General features: G+C 44.2%; 1 protein-coding gene across 1 annotated transcript in view; it reads right to left on the bottom strand.

Moving 5' to 3' along the window:
- LOC144493948 (serine/threonine-protein kinase MRCK alpha-like) overlaps positions 1–17,802 on the bottom strand; it is a 498,859-nt gene that overhangs the window by 235,678 nt on the left and 245,379 nt on the right. Inside the window, exons 4-5 of the mRNA XM_078213524.1 lie at positions 16,158–16,253; positions 4,494–4,642 (exon numbers count right to left, since the gene is read on the bottom strand). Coding sequence (XP_078069650.1) covers positions 4,494–4,642; positions 16,158–16,253 — 245 coding nt within the window. The remainder of the gene's footprint in view (positions 1–4,493; positions 4,643–16,157; positions 16,254–17,802) is intronic.

Genomic DNA, 17,802 nt, shown 5'->3' with positions numbered 1-17,802 from the left:
ATTTAAATGCCCTATCCAACACCATGCTGAGAATTCGATCCCTCTATTCCGCTACAATGTGCGGCTTTTTTTCTATAGCAGAGGTGAGAACACAGACAAAAAAGGTATTTTCTTCCCTAGATTAATAAAGTTTAATTGTTTTACTGGCATTGTGACAAAGTAGCATCACTGCCCAGGCAAATTCGATGGAGCTTCAATGGTCCACCTCCCTGAATACACAGACATCTCAGCTCAAACCAGACCAGGTCCACCACATCTGTCATCAAAGATTCAAAGCAGTCTGTAACTTAGCTGCCTTGGCTCAATGCTAATCTAAATGTTACCCAACAACTCCGCTGTATTTCAAGCAACCTTGGCTTTCACCTCTCTTTTCAAGGATCCCTTAGAATTCCTCACTGGTGGGACACGTAATGCATATCTCATGTGGGTGCAGCTCACTAGTAAAGCAATGTCTATATGATCATTACAGCAGCTGTCCCTGTTAAATTATCACCTTCTATTAATATTATGGAAACTGGCTGTCAAGGCACTTCGAACATGAAACTTAGCTCCAGCTGGCACGCAAAAGTGCCTTTCCTATCTTCATCTAAACACAACTATCAACCCTAAAAGTTAAGAGTTCTGAACAAGTTCCCTAACTTAAAACCATCCGTATAAAACTAAAACCTACTGGAATAATATGGTGGTCAGGAAGCTGAGTATTTTTTTTAAAGACTTAAAAACATTTGCTCGCTGGATTTCACTGAAACTTAAATATATGTCCTACGCAAGAGAAAGAAAAACTACACACAGGTCACTCTCGGCACGGTGACACAGTGGTTAGCACTGCTGCCTCACAGCGCCAGGGACCCAGGTTTGATTCCCGGCTTGGGTCACTGTCTGTGCGGAGTCTGCACGTTCTCCCCATGCTTGCATGGGCTTCTTCCGGGTGCTCCGGTTTCCTCCCACAGTGCGAAAGACATGCTGGTTAGGTGCATTGGCCATGCTAAATTCTCCCTCAGTGTTACCCGAACAGACGCCGGAGTGTGGCGACTAGGGGATTTTCACAGTAGCTTTGTTGCAGTGTTAGTGTAAACCTACTTGTGACTAATAAATAAACTTAACCATAAATTTAAATTTAAACTCTCTCTTCTTAATGCAAACATTGACCAAAGTTGACCCTGGCAGCTGCTCTTTGACAAAGTGTTCAAAATATAGAGCTAAAGAGGATATCAAGAGTGAGAAGGGAAAGTTGGACAAAGCTTTGTGGAAGTCTTGTGGAACAAGTTTGCAAGGAGAACAATTAGGTCAACTGTTCAAATAGAATCAAAGATAAATACATACTTTCAGAGAGATAGTATTGAGGGGTATAGTGAAAAGAGAAGGCAAGATCTGAACAAAAGATCAAAGAAAATTACAGCACAGGAACAGGCCCTTCCGCCCTCCAAGCCTGCACCGACCATGCTGCCCGACTTAACTAAAACCCCTACCCTTCCAGGGACCATATCCCTCTATTCCCATCCTATTCATGTACTTGTCAAGACGCCCCTTAAAAGTCACTACCGTATCCGCCTCCACTACCTCCCCCGGCAACAAGTTCCAGGCACCCACTACTCTCTGTGTAAAAAAATCTGCTTTGTACGTCTCCTTTAAACCTTGCCCCTCGCACCTTAAACCTGTGCCCCCTAGTAATTGACTCTTCCACCCTGGGAAAAAGCTTCTCACTATCCACTCTGTCCATACCCCTCATAATCTTGTAGACTTCTATCAAGTCGCCCCTCAACCTCTGTCGCCCCAGTGAGAACAAACCAAGTTTCTCCAACCTCTCCTCATAGCTAATGCCCTCCATACCAGGCGACATCCTGGTAAATCTTTTCTGTACCCTCTCCAAAGTCTCCACATCCTTCTGGTAGTGTGACGACCAGAATTGAACACTGTATTCCAAGTGCAACCTAACTAAGATTCTATAAAGCTGGAACATGACTTGCCAACTTTTAAACTCAATAACCTGGCCGATGAAGGCAAGTATGCCGTATGCCTTCTTGACTACCTTCTCCTGCATTGCCACTTTCAGTAACCTGTGTACCTGTACACCCAGATCCCTTTGCCTATCAATACTGTTAAGGGTTCTGCCATTTACTGTAATCTTTACTTTACTTTATCTGGTATTAAAACAATGGGTGAACTTGCCACAAATATGTCCTGTCTGTATCCCTGAAAGACCTGCCATTTCCCTTCCTTTATCTAGCTCAAACATCTGAACAAATTGCATTTACACAAATATATTCAAAGGATTCAGAGGTGCTGCTGCACTGATGTGCTGAGATAGATTGATATTTGGACTTCCTCTTCCACAACTCCACTGTATTTTCTGCCTGCTGAATACCCCTTGAGAGACATTAAGTCTTTAATAGATCTACCATGTGCCAATAATTTTCAATCACTGAACTTTTTAAAATAGAGAATATAGCAACATATGGATCGAATGGGAAATTTTTCAATTTAAGTTTTACCTTGACATAAATTTTTACAACGCAGAAGTAAAACAGTTCAGAACTTTACTGCTACTCTATTCAGCCAGGCAGCGTGCCTTAATGACTATCGTCCGGTGGCCCTGACATCCATCATTATGAAGTGCTTCGAAAGGCTAGCCATGGCATGAATCAATTCCAGCCTCCCGGACAACCTGGATCCACCACAGATCACCTACTGCCGCAACAGGTCCACAGCAGACACCACCTCCCTGGCCCTGCACTCAACCCTGGAACACCTAGATAACATAGATACCTATGTCAGACTCCTATTTATTGACTACAGCTCAGCATTCAACACCATTATTCCTACAAAATTCATCTCCAAACTCCGTGGCCTGGGGTTTGGTTCCTTTCTCTACAACTGGATCCTAGACTTCCTAACACATAGGCTGCAACTGGTATGGATAGGCAACAACACCTCCTGTATGATCATCCTCAACACTGGTGCACTACAAGGCTGTGTCCTCAACCCCTTACTATAATCCTTATACACCTATGACTGTGTGAGCAAATTCCCCTCCAACTCGATTTTCAAGTTTGCTGATGACATCACCGTAGTGGGTTGGATCTCAAACAATGATGAGACAGAGTACAGGAAAGAGATAGAGAATCTGGTGAGCTGGTGCGATAATAATAATAAAGTTAAAGTTTATTTATTAGTCACAAGTAAGGCTTACATTACCACTGAAATGATGTTACTGTGAAATTCCCCTAATCTCTCCTTCAGTGTCAACAAAACGAAGAAGCTAGTCATCGACTTGAGGAAGCATAGTGGAGGACATGCCCTTGTCAACATCAACGGGGATGAAATGGAAATGGTCGTGAGTTTCATGTTTCTATGTGCCCAGATCACAAACTGTCCTGGTCCCGCCACGCCGACACTATAGTTAAGAAAGCCCACCAACGCCTCTACTTTCTTATGAGGCTAAGGAAATTTGGCATGTCTACTACGACTCTCACCAATGTTTACAGATGTAAAAAAGCATTCTTTCTGGTTGTATCACAGCTTGGTATGGCTCCTGCTCTGTCCAAGACTGCAAAAAAACTACAAAGGGTTGTGAACAAAGTTCAGTCCATCAGGCAAACCAGCCTCCCATCCATTGACACTGTCTACACTTGTCATTGCCTCGTAAAAGCAGCCAGTATAATCAAGGACCTCACGCACCCTGGACATTCTCTCTTCCACCTTCTTCCATCAGGAAAAAGATACAAAAATCTGAGGACGTGTACCAACTGACTCAAGAACAACTTCTTCCCTGCTGCCATCATGGACCTACCATATACAAAGTTGATCGTTCTCTACACCCTAGCCATGATTGTAACACTATGTTTTGCACTCTCTCCTTTCCTTCTCTATGTACAGTATGCTTTGTCTGTTTAGTGCTCAAGAAACAATACTTTTCACTCTATCCCAATTATTGTGACAATAATTAATCAAATCAAATCAATTCTCAGTCGTCACGATGACACTCTGTGCTGCAAACCAATGTTAACACACACCAAACCCACTAAGCATTCACCTAACTGAAGTCTCGCCTTTCTCCTCCAAACCTTAATGAAGTTTATGCCCAAATCAATGAGGGGGTTTGCTAGATGTGATGGTGATAGGAGTCAACAAAAGGTTGGTTAAATGTACATTACTGATTATCTGAAAAATTAAAATTGTTCCATGAAAGGATGTTTTACAAATAATAATGTTCTGTGGCTTTGCTCATTTCTCTAATTTTGGAATTGGCATGATTAGAAATAGTCCCAAAATGATGAGATTACGCACTAGCTTGAAGCAATCCAAACAACGCCACATTTATTTTAAAATTGTGTATAAGAAGTTATCGCTCCTCTTTATAACTTTATAGAAGTTATCGCTCCTCTTTATAACTTTATAGAAAAAATATATATAAAGATGTCAGACAAGTTCTCAGATTGTGGTAAAATAAGTGATGACTGGAATTATCAAACCACAGTTTCAGATCATCTCACCTGTGCACATAGTGTAACTGATGAACAGAATCAATGGCCAAAACCATTTCTGCTAGGTAGAACTTTGCCATGTCCTCTGGTAATCGGTCCTCAAATTTGCTGAGTAACGTTAAAAGATCTCCCCCAACATAGTAGTCCATCACAAGATACTGAGAACAAAGAGAGTTACAAAAGAACAATAGTGAGCAAAACAGTAACTTTCCAATTATTAATTTGTTATGTTTCATTCAATCCTCACATCAGGCAGCACTTACAACACAACTGTAGCATCTTCTGCTCCAATGCTAAAGTCTTTGAATAAAGCTATTTGGGTCGCATCTGGTCTGATTCTGAAACTCCAAAGTGAAAGAAATAATCGCACACTGCTGCACTCCAGAGTCCGTGCCAGCTCCAGGTTGGTTAGAGCGTGTGTTTCGTCCTGAAGGGGAGAAACAGATTGCCAGACAGGCGAATGGCTAAGAAGCAGCTGTGGAATAGACTCAGAATGCTTCTTCCATCTCCTGGTTCAATCCTTTCAAAATGGTAGCAACACAGAATGCATTTCATTCGGCTATTCAATGCTTAAGTGGCAAGTCTGCCACTGGGTATTGCACTCCAGGAAGTGAGTAACTAGGGCTGAGGCATATTGAGACAAAGCTTAAAGTTCTATGAACTTTCACATGGTGAAAACAACATCTGACATTTGACTTGTGCGATGCCTGCTAACACAATGACCTCCTGACACAAATGGCCCTGGTGAAGAAATTTGTGGCTCCAAGAGCAAGTAAGAGGGTGGGAATTCTGCAGAGAGTAACTCATCTCCTAACTCCCCAAAGCCTCCACAAGACATAAATCAGGAGTCTGATGGAATATTATCCAATGGCCTGGATGAGTGCAGTTTCAACAACACTCAAGCAGCTTGACACCATCCAGGAGAAAACAGTGCTTGATTGGCATCCCATCCATCACCTTCAACATTCACTCTCTCCACCATCGACGCACTGTGGCATCTGATCTGATGAGTGCAAGATGAAAAGTTTCAACAGCATGTGTACCATGTAAAAGATGCACTGCAGGAACTCACCAAGGCTCCTCTGACAGGATTCCTGCCAGGGGCTAGCGGGTCTGATGAATCATGGCCAGTAACTCATATATCGTGCTTCTCCAACAAACACTCAAAATTACCATAAAACACAAAATATATTTCCTGGTCAGTTCCATTCCAAACTCATGAGCTCATTGCTTCTGTTTGCAAAACCAACTGCCAACACTCACAGAAGTAAAGTCCTTTGGTACAAGCAGCCAAAGGCAAGAAAGAGGTTTTAAAGTTTAAAGTTTTTAAAAATTTTGTTTATTAGTGCCACAAGTAGACTTACAGTAACACTGTAATGAAGTTACTGTGAAAATCCGAGTTGCCACACACCGGCCTGTTTGGTTACACTGAGGGAGAATTTAGCATCCACCTAACCAGCATGTCTTTCAGACGGTGGGAGGAAACCAGAGCACCCAGAGGAAACCCACGCAGACACGGGGAGAACTTGCAGACTCCGTGCAGACAGTGACCCAAGCCGGGAATCGAACCTGGGTCTCTGCTGCTGTGATGCAGCAGTGCTAACCACTGTCCACCGTGCCACCACAGTGACCCACAAAAGACCTTGCAAGCCTGCGACCTCAATCCACCCCCAGAAGAACAAGGGCAGCAGATGCATGAGAACGCCACCACCTTCATGTTTCCCTACAAATCACACACCATCCTGACTTGGAACTATAATTGCCATTTCTTCAGTGTCACTGGGTCAAAATCCTGAAATTCTGTCCCTAACAGCACTGTGGGTGTACTTACATCACATGGACTGCAGCAGTTCAAGAAGGTTGGTCGCCACCACCTTTTCAAGGGCAATTAAGGATGGGCAATAAAACAATGTTCTAGTTGATGAAGCCCACATCCGTGAAAGAATAAAAGAAAAAAAATCCAGAAGAATCTGAGAATTACCATTAAGTTGTCAAATCAAAGAAGAGTGTTTGATAATAGGAATCTGGAGGTCACTATTTCTGTGGCCACTAATTTAATCTATTGCTAACAGTAGTGTATTTGCATCCACATGTTTGTAGACCATTAAGTAATGGCAGTGGAGGATTTGTGAAGAACTAAAACCTCCTTCATATTCATCTTCAGGGTCTGTCATTCTTTGAAGTGGTGGTGTGGAGATACCAGCGTTGGACTGGGGAGGGCTCAGTAATAAGTCTCACAACTTAAAGTCCAACAGGTTTATTTGGAATCACGAGCTTTCGGAGCGCTGCTCCTTCATCAGGTGGGTGGGGAGGTGGGTTCACAAACAGGGCATATATAGACAAAGACACAATTGCAAGATAGTGGTTGGAATGTGAGTCTTTACAGGTAATCAAGTTTTAACAGGTATAGATAATGCGAGTGGAGAGAGGGATAATCATAAGAACATAAGAAATAGGAGCAGGAGTAGGCCACCTAGCCCCTCGAGCCTGTCCCGCCATTCAATAAAATCATGGCTGACCTGAAGTGGATCAGTTCCACTTACCCGCCTGATCCCTATAACCCCTAATTCCCTTACCGATCAGGAATCCATCTATCTGTGATTTAAACATATTCAACGAGGTAGCCTCCACCACTTCAGTGGGCAGAGAATTCCAGAGATTCACCACCCTCTGAGAGAAGAAGTTCCTCCTCAACTTTGTCCTAAACTGACCCCCCTTTATTTTGAGGCTGTGCCCTCTAGTTCTAGTTTCCTTTCTAAGTGGAAAGAATCTCTCCACCTCTACCCTATCCAGCCCCTTCATTATCTTATAGGTCTCGATAAGATCCCCCCTCAGCCTTCTAAATTCCAACGAGTACAAACCCAATCTGCTCAGTCTCTCCTCATAATCAACACCCCTCATCTCTGGTATCAACCTGGTGAACTTTCTCTGCACTCCCTCCAAGGCCAATATATCCTTCCACAAATAAGGGGACCAGTACTGCACACAGTATTCCAGCTGCGGCCTCACCAATGCCCTGTACAGATGCAGCAAGACATCTCTGCTTTTATATTCTATCCCCCTTGCGATATAGGCCAACATCCCATTTACCTTCTTGATCACCTGTTGCACCTGCAGACTGGGTTTTTGCGTCTCATGCACAAGGACCCCCAGGTCCCTCTGCACAGCAGCATGTTGTAATTTTTTTCCATTTAGATAATAATCCAATTTGCTATTATTTCTTCCAAAGTGAATAACCTCGCATTTGTCAACGTTATACTCCATCTGCCAGATCCTCGCCCACTCACTCAGCCTGTCCAAATCTCTCTGCAGACCTTCTACGCCCTCCACACGATTCACTTTTCCACTTATCTTTGTGTCGTCTGCAAACTTTGTTACCCTACACTCAGTCCCCTCCTCCAGATCATCTATATAAATGGTAAATATTTGAGGCCCCAGAACCGATCCCTGCGGCACGCCACTAGTTACCATCTGCCAACCAGAAAAGCACCCATTTATTCCGACTCTCTGCTTCCTGTCGGATAGCCAATCCCCAATCCACGCTAACACCCTACCCCCAACTCCGTGTGACCCAATCTTCTTCAGCAACCTTTTGTGAGGCACCTTATCAAACGCCTCTTGGAAATCCAAAAACACTGCATCCACCGGTTCCCCTCCGTCAACCGCACTAGTCACATCTTCATAAAAATCCAACAAGTTCGTCAAGCACGACTTTCCCCTCATGAATCCATGATAATCACAGGATAAAGAGGTGTGAATTAACCTGTGATTATCCCTCTCTCCACTCTCACCGTCTATACCTGTTAAGACTTGATTACCTGTAAAGACTCGCATTCCAACCATTATCTTGCAATTGTGCCTTTGTCTAAATCTGTCGTGTTTGTGAACCCACCTCTCCACTCACCTGATGAAGGAGCAGCGCTCCTAAAGCTCGTGACTCCAAATGGAGAGTTTAAAGTTGGACTTTAACCTGGTGTTATGAGATTTCTTACTATTCTTTGAAGTGGTTTGATTGACAGACATGGATTGCTTACCCACAAGAACCTTGTTTGCTTTTCTTTACCTTCCTGCTTGAATGATCATGAGTGCTTTGTAAACATTGTGGTTAGGAAAAAGGAAGTGAAGGCTCATAAACCACTAGACCCTCATCCTAGGGAAGCGTCCCAAGGTCAAACCCTTGCCCCTAGCCCGAGCCCACATAACCCCCAGGACTCCTGCGGGACTCTCCCTCTGCAGAATGGCAGTAGCAGAGGGGCACATGGCTAAACCACTTATCTACCTGCACCACGCCCCACCCTCAGAGTACAAGGTGCCAGTTTCGAGTTTGTCAGGACCTGCACCAGAGCCTGCCCGGTGACGCATGAGTGCGTGTGTATGTGCATGTATCACAGGAGGCCGCTGAATCAGGTTTCCAGTCCACTAATGACATTGCAACGAGCAGCTTTGCACCATCAGAATGGTCCTGTCTGTTCTGGGCAGGCTGGGTGAATCGCAGCAGGTTTACTGCCCAGCAGGAATCCTGTTTCAGGCCCAGTACTCAATTCAACGAGCCGTCAGGATTCCTGCAGGGGCTAGCGGGCCTGGTGAATCATGGCCAGTAACTCAAATATCGTGCCTCTCCAACAAACACATAAAATTACATAAAACACAAAATATATTTCCTGGTCAGTTCCATTCCAAACTCAATGAACTCATTGCTTCTGCTTGCAAAACCAACTGCCAACACTCACAGAAGTAAAGTCCTTTTGGTGCAAGGAGCTAAAGGCAAAAAAGCCCAATTGTGCTCAATCAAATGTAGATTAATAATTTCAACATTAGCCACCAGTGAAGCTCCATTTGCACAAAATGGAGCCTACCCACTTCCACAAGTGGAACAAAGCACTGCTTTGGCAGATTTTAATGAGGTGTCACGATGCAGTCTGGAACCAAAATTCCTTTCTGATAGAATCAAATAAACATAAAAGGTTATAGCACAGAAGGAGCTCATTCAAACAAATAATCACGCCTGTTCTAGGATTTTGCTAGAACAACGTTAATCTAATTCCTGTCATTGGAGAACTTGGAGAAACTGTGGAAAACTCTATTTACACAATTTCTCTAAGATTTACACCAAAATTACAGAAGGACATCGGAGAATCCCTGGGGATTTTATACCCCTGAATTCACACTCTGCTACACTTCTTACATTGCTTGATTCAAATAATTGGATAATTCTCTTTTCTTCAGGGAAAGGACAAAACTATCTTCATCAATGCCTTTCTCTCAAATATTCACTGATGATTAGGGCGTTGGGGAGAGTTACAGAACAAAGAGATCTAGGGGTACATGTTCATAGCTCCTTGAAAGTGGAGTCACAGGTGGACAGAGTGGTGAAGAAGGCATTCAGTATGCTTGGTTTCATGCTACAGAGGGACGTCTTGTTGAAGTTGTACAAGACATTGATAAGGCCACACTTAGAATACTGTGTGCAATTCTGGTCACCCTATTATAGAAAGGATATTATTAAACTAGAAAGGAGAGTGCAGAAAAGATTTACTAGGATGCTACCAGGACTTGATGGATTGAGTTATAAGGAGAAGCTGGATAGGCTGGGACTTTTTTCTCTGGAGCGTAGGAGGCTGAGGGGTGACCTTATAGAGGTCTATAAAATAATGAGGGGCACAGATCAGCTAGATAGTCAATATCTTTTCCCAAAGGTAGGGGAGTCTAAAACTAGAGGGCATAGGTTTAAGGTGAGAGGGGAGAGATACGAAAGTGTCCAGAGGGGCAATTTTTTCACATAGAGCGTGGTGAGTGTCTGGAACAAGCTGCCAGAGGTAGTAGAACCAGAGAACATTACAGCACAGAAACAGGCCTTTTGGCTCTTCTTGTCTGTGCCGAACCATTTTTCTGCCTAGTCCCACTGACTTGCACCTGGACCATATCCCTCCACACCCCTCTTATCCATGTACCTGTCCAAGTTTTTCTTAAGTGTTAAAAGTGAGCCCCCATTCACCACTTTATCCGGCAGCTCATTCCACACTCCCACCACTCTCTGTTTGAAGAAGCCCCCGCTAATATTTCCTTTAAACTTTTCCCCCTTCACCCTGAACCCATGTCCTCTAGTTTTATTTCTCCCCTAGCCTCAGTGGAAAAAGCCTGCTTGCATTCACTCTATCTAGAAATCATAGAAACCCTACAGTACAGAAAGAGGCCATTCAGCCCATCGAGTCTGCACCGACCACAATCCCACCCAGGCCCTACCCCCATATCCCTACATATTTTACCCGCTAATCCCTCTAATCTACGCATCCCAGGACACTAAGGGACAATTTTAGCATGGCCAATCAACCTAACCCGCACATCTTTGGACTGAAGGAGGAAACCGGAGTACCTGGAGGAAACCCACGCAGACACGAGGAGAATGCGCAAACTCCACACAGACAGTGACCCAAGCCGGGAATCGAACCCGGGTCCCTGGAGCTGTGAAGCAGCAGTGCTAACCACTGTGCTACCGTGCCGCCCTAAATCTATACCCATCATAATTTTATACACCTCTATCAAATCTCCCCTCATTCTTCTACACTCCAGGGAATAAAGTCCTAACCTATTCAACCTTTCTCTGTAACTCAGTTTCTCAAGTCCCGGCAACATCCTTGTAAATCTTCTCTGCACTCTTTCAACCTTATTAATATCCTTCGTGTAATTAGGTGACCAAAACTGCACACAATACTCTAAATTCGGCCTCACCAATGTCTTATACAACCTCACCATAACATTCCAACTCTTATACTCAATACTTTGATTTATAAAGGCCAATGTACCAAAAGCACTCTTTACGACCCTATCTACCTGTGACCACTTTTAGGGAATTATGTATCTGTATTCCCAGATCCCTCTGTTCTATTGCACTCTTCAGTGTCCTACCATTTACCTTGTATGTTCTACCTTGGTTTGTCCTTCCAAAGTGCAATACCTCACACTTGTATGCATTAAACTCCATCTGCCATTTTTCAGCCCATTTTTCTAGCTGGTCCAAATCCCTCTGCAAGCTTTGAAAACCTTCCTCGCTGTCCACTACACCTCCAATCTTTGTATCATCGGCAAATTTGCTGATCCAATTTACCACATTATCATCCAGATCATTGATATAGATGACAAACAACAATGGACCCAGCACTGATCCCTGTGGCACACCACGAGTCACAGGCCTCCACTCAGAGAAGCAATCCTCTACTACCACTCTCTGGCTTCTTCCATTGAGTGGTAGTTAACCTGGTGTTGTGAGACTTCTTACTGTTCTTCCATTGAGCCAATGTCTAATCCAATTTACTACCTCTCCACGTATACCTAGCGATTGAACCTTCCTAACTAACCTCCCATGCGGGACCTGGTCAAAGGCCTTAATGAAGTCCATGTAGACAACATCCACTGCCTTCCCTTCATCCACTTTCCTGGTAACCTCCTCGAAAAACTCTAATAGATTGGTTGAACATGACCTACCACGCACAAAGCCATGTTGACTCTCCCTAATAAGTCCCTGTCTATCCAAATATTTGTAGATCCTATCTCTTAGTACTCCTTCCAATAATTTACCTACTACTGACGTCAAACTTACTGGCTTATAATTTCCCGCATTACTTTTTGAGCCTTTTTTAAACAATGGAACAACATGAGCTATCCTCCAATCATCCGGCACCTCACCCATGGATACCGACATTTTAAATATATCTGCCCCAGGGCCCCTGCAATTTCAACACTAGTCTCCTTCAAGGTCCAACGGAATACCCTGTCCGGTTCTGGGGATTTGCCTCAAGACAGCAACCACCTCCTCCCCTTTAATCTGTATAGGTTCCATGACCCCCCTACTTGTTTGCCTTATTTCCAGGCTCCATGCCAGTTTCCTTAGTAAATACGGATGCAAAAAACCCATTTAATATCTCCCCCATTTCTTTTGGTTCCATACATAGCCGACCACTCTGATCTTCAAGAGGACCAGTTACATGGGTAAGATGGGTATAGAGGGATATGGGCCAAATGCAGGCTATTGGGATTAGATTAGGGGTTTAAAAAAAAGGTGGCATGGACAAGTTGGGCCGAAGGGCCTGTTTCCATGCTGTAAACCTCTATGACTCTATGATTGTAAAGTGTTCGGTCCTGCACTTTTCGTGACTCTCAGATTCTGAAGCTGTCTGTGTCTGCAGGCAGCAAGACCTGGACAACATGTAGGCTTGGTTTGATAAGTAACAAGTAACATTTGTACCAGGCCATTGCCAGGCATTGACCACCTCCAACTAAAGAGAATCTAACCATCTCCCCTTCACATTCATTCAGGAATGTGATGGAATCTTTTCCACTTGCCTGGGTAATACAACTCGAACAACACTCTAAAAGCTCAACACCATCCAGGGCAAGCAGCCTACTTGACTTGCACCCCACATACACCTCTTTAAATATTCACTCCCCTCACCACCAGCAGTGCATCGTTTATAAAATGCAATACAGCAACTTGCTGAAGCTCCTTCAACATAACATTCAAACTCTCAACTTCTACCACCTTGAGCTCCCTCTAAGCTGCCCACCAATATGACACAAAGCTGCCATGTAAACTGCGCCCTATAAAATACTGTGCAAGTGCAGCCGGGTAAAAGGCTTCAAATGAGTCATGCACTTTATACTGTCTGGATACAAAGAAAATGAATGTTACATCAATGTATAAAAACAGCAGGTGCATGGGAGCACCATCACTTACATGTTTCTCTCCAAATCACAATTCCTGGCTCGGAAGTACACTGTTGCTCCTTCATGATCACTGGGTCAAAATCCTGGAACTCCCTCCCTCTCAGCACTATGGGTGCATCTACACCACATGGACTGCAGCGGCTCACCACCTCCCTTTTTTAGGGATGGATAATAAATGCTGGCCAGATCAGCAACGCTCACATCCCACAAATGAATGAGTTGAGTCACATTGTCAGCAAGAATGAAAGTGAGGGGACACTGACCCCATGGCCATTCTCCAGTCTGAGCAACAATTATTCAACTCAAATCCTTCTGTTGTCCAGTCATCCAACTTTCTAGCCACACTGTGAAATTTCCTCTTATGCCATAAATCTAAATTGTTAGCCTTAATTTCTGGCATTCACCTTTTTTATTTATTGTAATTTAATGTTTACGAGCAAGGACCTGCAAAACTATTTGTGGTCAATGCAGGATTTTAGTTACTCTTTACTAATGACTTTAACAGAATCATAACATCTCACTTTGGAAAAAGCTGCATAAAGGGCAGCACGGTGGTTAGCACTGCTGCCTCATAGCACCAGGGACCCGGGTTCGATTCCCAGCTTGGAGTTTGCACATTCTCCCTGTGTCTGCGTGGGTTTCCTCCGGGTGCTCCGGTTTCCTCCCACAGACCAAAGGTGTGTGGGTTAGGTGGACTGGCCATGCTAAATTGCTCCTTAGTGTCGAAGGGATTAGTAGGGTAAATACGTGAGGTTATGGGAATAGGCCCTGGGTGGGATTGTGGTCGGTGCAGACTCGATGGGCCGAATGGCCTCCTTCTGTACTGTAGGGACTCTACGTTATACAGGTGTAAAAACAGACCTACGAATATAAATACAGATTTCAAAAGAATTGCTTTGTGACTTGTTTACAGTCAGGTGAAAGTCTCATTGGGAACTGTTTCCGTCTGAGTTGAAATGGGCTCAGTCATTAATAAGTAAGAAGTTTAACAACACCAGGTTAAAGTCCAACAGGTTTATTTGGTAGCATTAAACCTGTTGGACTTTAACCTGGTGTTGTTAAACTTCTTACTGTGTTTACCCCAGTCCAACGCCGGCATCTCCACATCAGTCATTAATGTCAGCTGTCCCTCAATTCGAGGATTGTGTCTACTCGAGATCGCAGGTTACTGCCATGGGTCTTCATGTGACTCAACAGGTCAATTCTTAGATCTTTGAACACATGGGGGAGAATGTCCCATGAGGTAATGGGATCCGGAGTGCAGGATTTGCTTCCTTTAGTTCCTTCTTTGCTGCCGCTCTGTCTAATCATGACTCAAAACAACTTGATGGGCAAGTTGTCACCATTTTGAACAACTGATAGCAAACTCCTCTCAGTCATTAATGTCAATGCTGCCACACTTCTAGGAGAGCTTCAGAGTGTCTTTGCAACATTTTCTTTGTTATTTCCTGGAACATTTGCCATTGCAATTTAAAATACTAGAGCTGGCGAGAGAGATTCTTTTTTGGCCATCTGGACACCGTGTTCAAGTCCATCGAAGTTGATTTTGTAGGAGGTTTGCTTGTGGAGCTGGCTTCAAGCAGGGCTCTAGCATTGTTCAATGTTTTCCCATTAAATCCAGAAGTTACGGCGGAGCGATTCGTGATGGAATTCCTCCAACACTCTCATGTCACTGAAATACAGTCCAGGGCCACGATTTTCTCAAACAAATACCAAGTGGCATAAAGGCGAGAAAAGCAGAGCGCAACCAGTGCGGACCAGGCTGCAACCGTCCCACACTTGGTCATTTTGGGGAGAGTGGTGAGTTGTGCACTGGTTCTGGGAGGGACGGGGCCTAAACGTGCCCGACTGCAAAGCCATCGGGCTCCGGGGAGCCTCTCCCTCGCCCCACAGACATTTGGGACCCCTCTCCATCGGCGACACGTTTACCCACCCCTTCCTCGACACGGATCGCCAGCATCTACACCCTCTCACCCTTCAGGACCCCCGACATACCTCCTCTTCATGACCACCAACAAGCCCTCCCCCATCATAAAAGCAAATTACTGTGGATGTTGGAAGCTGAAACCAAAAGAGAAAATGCTGGAATATCTCAGCAGGTCTGGCACGTCAGCTCTTTTCTCGCCTTACAGCTGCTGCCAGCATTTTCTCTTTTGGCCTCCCCCATCATAGTCCCACTCAGGCATCACCCTTGGCACTGCCCCTGGCACAGTGGCAGTGGCAAGCTGGCACTACAGGGGTGCCATGTGGGCACTGCCCAGTCATGCCTTGACTACCTGGGGGCTTTAACAGCCTCCGAGCCCCCCAGTGTGGCCATCAAGCCTGGTCTCCTCTGGTGACAGCACTGACTACCCTGCAATGGCTGTAAATTGTTTTGGGGCAACTTGTGGTCAAAACAACAAGGATGCTTTTCCTTCTGTACCCTCACTCCGTTCAAACTGCATATTGCAAAAAGTGAAATGGTAACTAAAGAAGCTGAATGCATAATTATTATCTGTATCATTATAAATACTGAGATAGCCTCTGAAAGGTGGTCATCCTTATACAGCCAGTCATATTCTTGAAAGGACAGTTCAACCTAAAAGGCAGTGTACGATCATATTACACTGCAGAATGGGATTTAGCTTCTTGTCTGTAGCTGCACATGCCATCAGCTCCTTCTGGGTGCTGGGTATGGGAAGGAAGAGAAGGATCAGGTGGAAGGAAGTACTGCTCCACAAAGGAAGAGAAAGGTCACAGAGGGGAGTCAGCTCAGACTGCTGTCGGGTACTTCCTGCCAATGGTTAGGGTATAATAACAAAGGCTAGTAGCAATCAGATGTTTACCCTGTGACCAGCAAGCGGTTTGCTGTGCAGGACAGCTAAACTGCAGAACAAATTGTTTAAAAATGAATTATAAATCAATTCACTTAAAATTGGCACAAGGGAAATTACACTCTAGGTTTGAACTCACCAAATAGTTTTCATCCTGGAAGGCATAGTGCAATGTGGTAATCCACTGGCTGTCTCCATTTACCAACACATCCCGCTCCTCTCGAAAACAGGCAGTCTGGATTAAAAAGAAATATGCAAGTTGTACACAAAATTAGACAAGATCAAGAAGAGTAGGATATACATAGTCTGAGAAATGTCTAAATTTTTACTCAGAGAGTGGTTGAGGTGTGGAATGGACTGCTTGCAGTGATTGTGGAGTCGGACACTTTAGGAACTTTCAAGCGGTTATTGGATAGCCACATGGAGCACACCAGGATGATAGGGAGTGGGATAGCTTGATCTTGGTTTCAGATAAAGCTCGGCACAACATCGTGGGCTGAAGGGCCTGTTCTGTGCTGTACTGTTCTATGTTCTTCTAAACTGAACTTATTGCTTTTTAGTGCAGGCATCAGAGGTCTGTTAGCTCAATTGGATGGATGGCTAGAGTGTGGTGCAGAGTAAGGGAAATGTGGTTAGGGTGCTAACTTGAACATCATTTCACTTTACCAGAATGACAGGGAGTGCAGGATTCATGGTTAACCAGAGAATGTTCACACCTCTATAGAGGAGATAAATCCAAGGGTGAATCATCTGGAGACAGATAGGCTCCGGCGCCATTTGGCAGCAAGGTACAATCAGACTAGTAAGGACAAAAGATTGAGGCCAAATGGTGAATACCAGGGAGATCTAGGCAGAAGGTGAAGCCACAATTATTTGGACGGGTGACAGAGGGATTGGCCTTCAAATTAACTCCAATTCATAACTAGTTTAAATGCATTATAGTGCATAAAATTAACAAGGGGCGGCACGGTAGCACAGTGGTTAGCACTGCTGCTTCACAGCTCCAGGGACCTGGGTTCGATTCCTGGCTTGGGTCACTGTCTGTGTGGAGTTTGCACATTCTCCTCGTGTCTGCGTGGGTTTCCTCTGGGTGCTCCGGTTTCCTCCCACAGTCCAAAGATGTGCGGGTTAGGTTGATTGGCTATGCTAAAAAAAATTGCCCTTAGTGTCCTGAGATGTGTAGGTTAGAGGAATTAGTGGGAAATATGTAGGGATATGGGGGTGGGATTGTGGTCGGTGCAGACTCGATGGGCCGAATGGCCTCTTTCTGTACTGTAGGGTTTCTATGATTTCTATGAACATTTTCTTACTCAGTCATTCACTTTTGGTTGTAAAGCATGATTAAAATGCAGCAGTGTAATATAAGGTTGGGTTTAAAAATGCTTCTGTTTTGTAATATATACTGTGACGAAGGCAAATCCATAACCAATCAGTCTCCTTAATGGCAACAAATCCAATAATCCACACCAGTTCTCACTCAGCCTCCCAAACTACTTCCCCAATCCAATCAGTATCATCAGATTTTTTCAAACCAAAACACGAGCAATATGTCATCACAAATTATTTGGAAATATGACAAGTTGTACCAGCTGGAAAATAACAGACAGCTAATCTGATTCCATTTCTTTTCAAAATTGCAATTCAATTGTACACATCAGACAAGTTAATGATAGCTTTACTTGAAATTGGACATCAGGCCAAAACATTTTAACTTTTTTTTCTAACTTGGATCAAATATAGCTCACAACTCTGCTGGCATTCAAGATAATCCTTCCCCACAATCT

The sequence above is a fragment of the Mustelus asterias genome, chromosome 5 (assembly GCF_964213995.1).
Source record: "Mustelus asterias chromosome 5, sMusAst1.hap1.1, whole genome shotgun sequence".
Lineage (NCBI taxonomy): Eukaryota > Metazoa > Chordata > Chondrichthyes > Carcharhiniformes > Triakidae > Mustelus > Mustelus asterias.
Note: the sequence above shows the minus strand (reverse complement) of the source record. Positions and strands in the feature narration are given on the sequence as shown.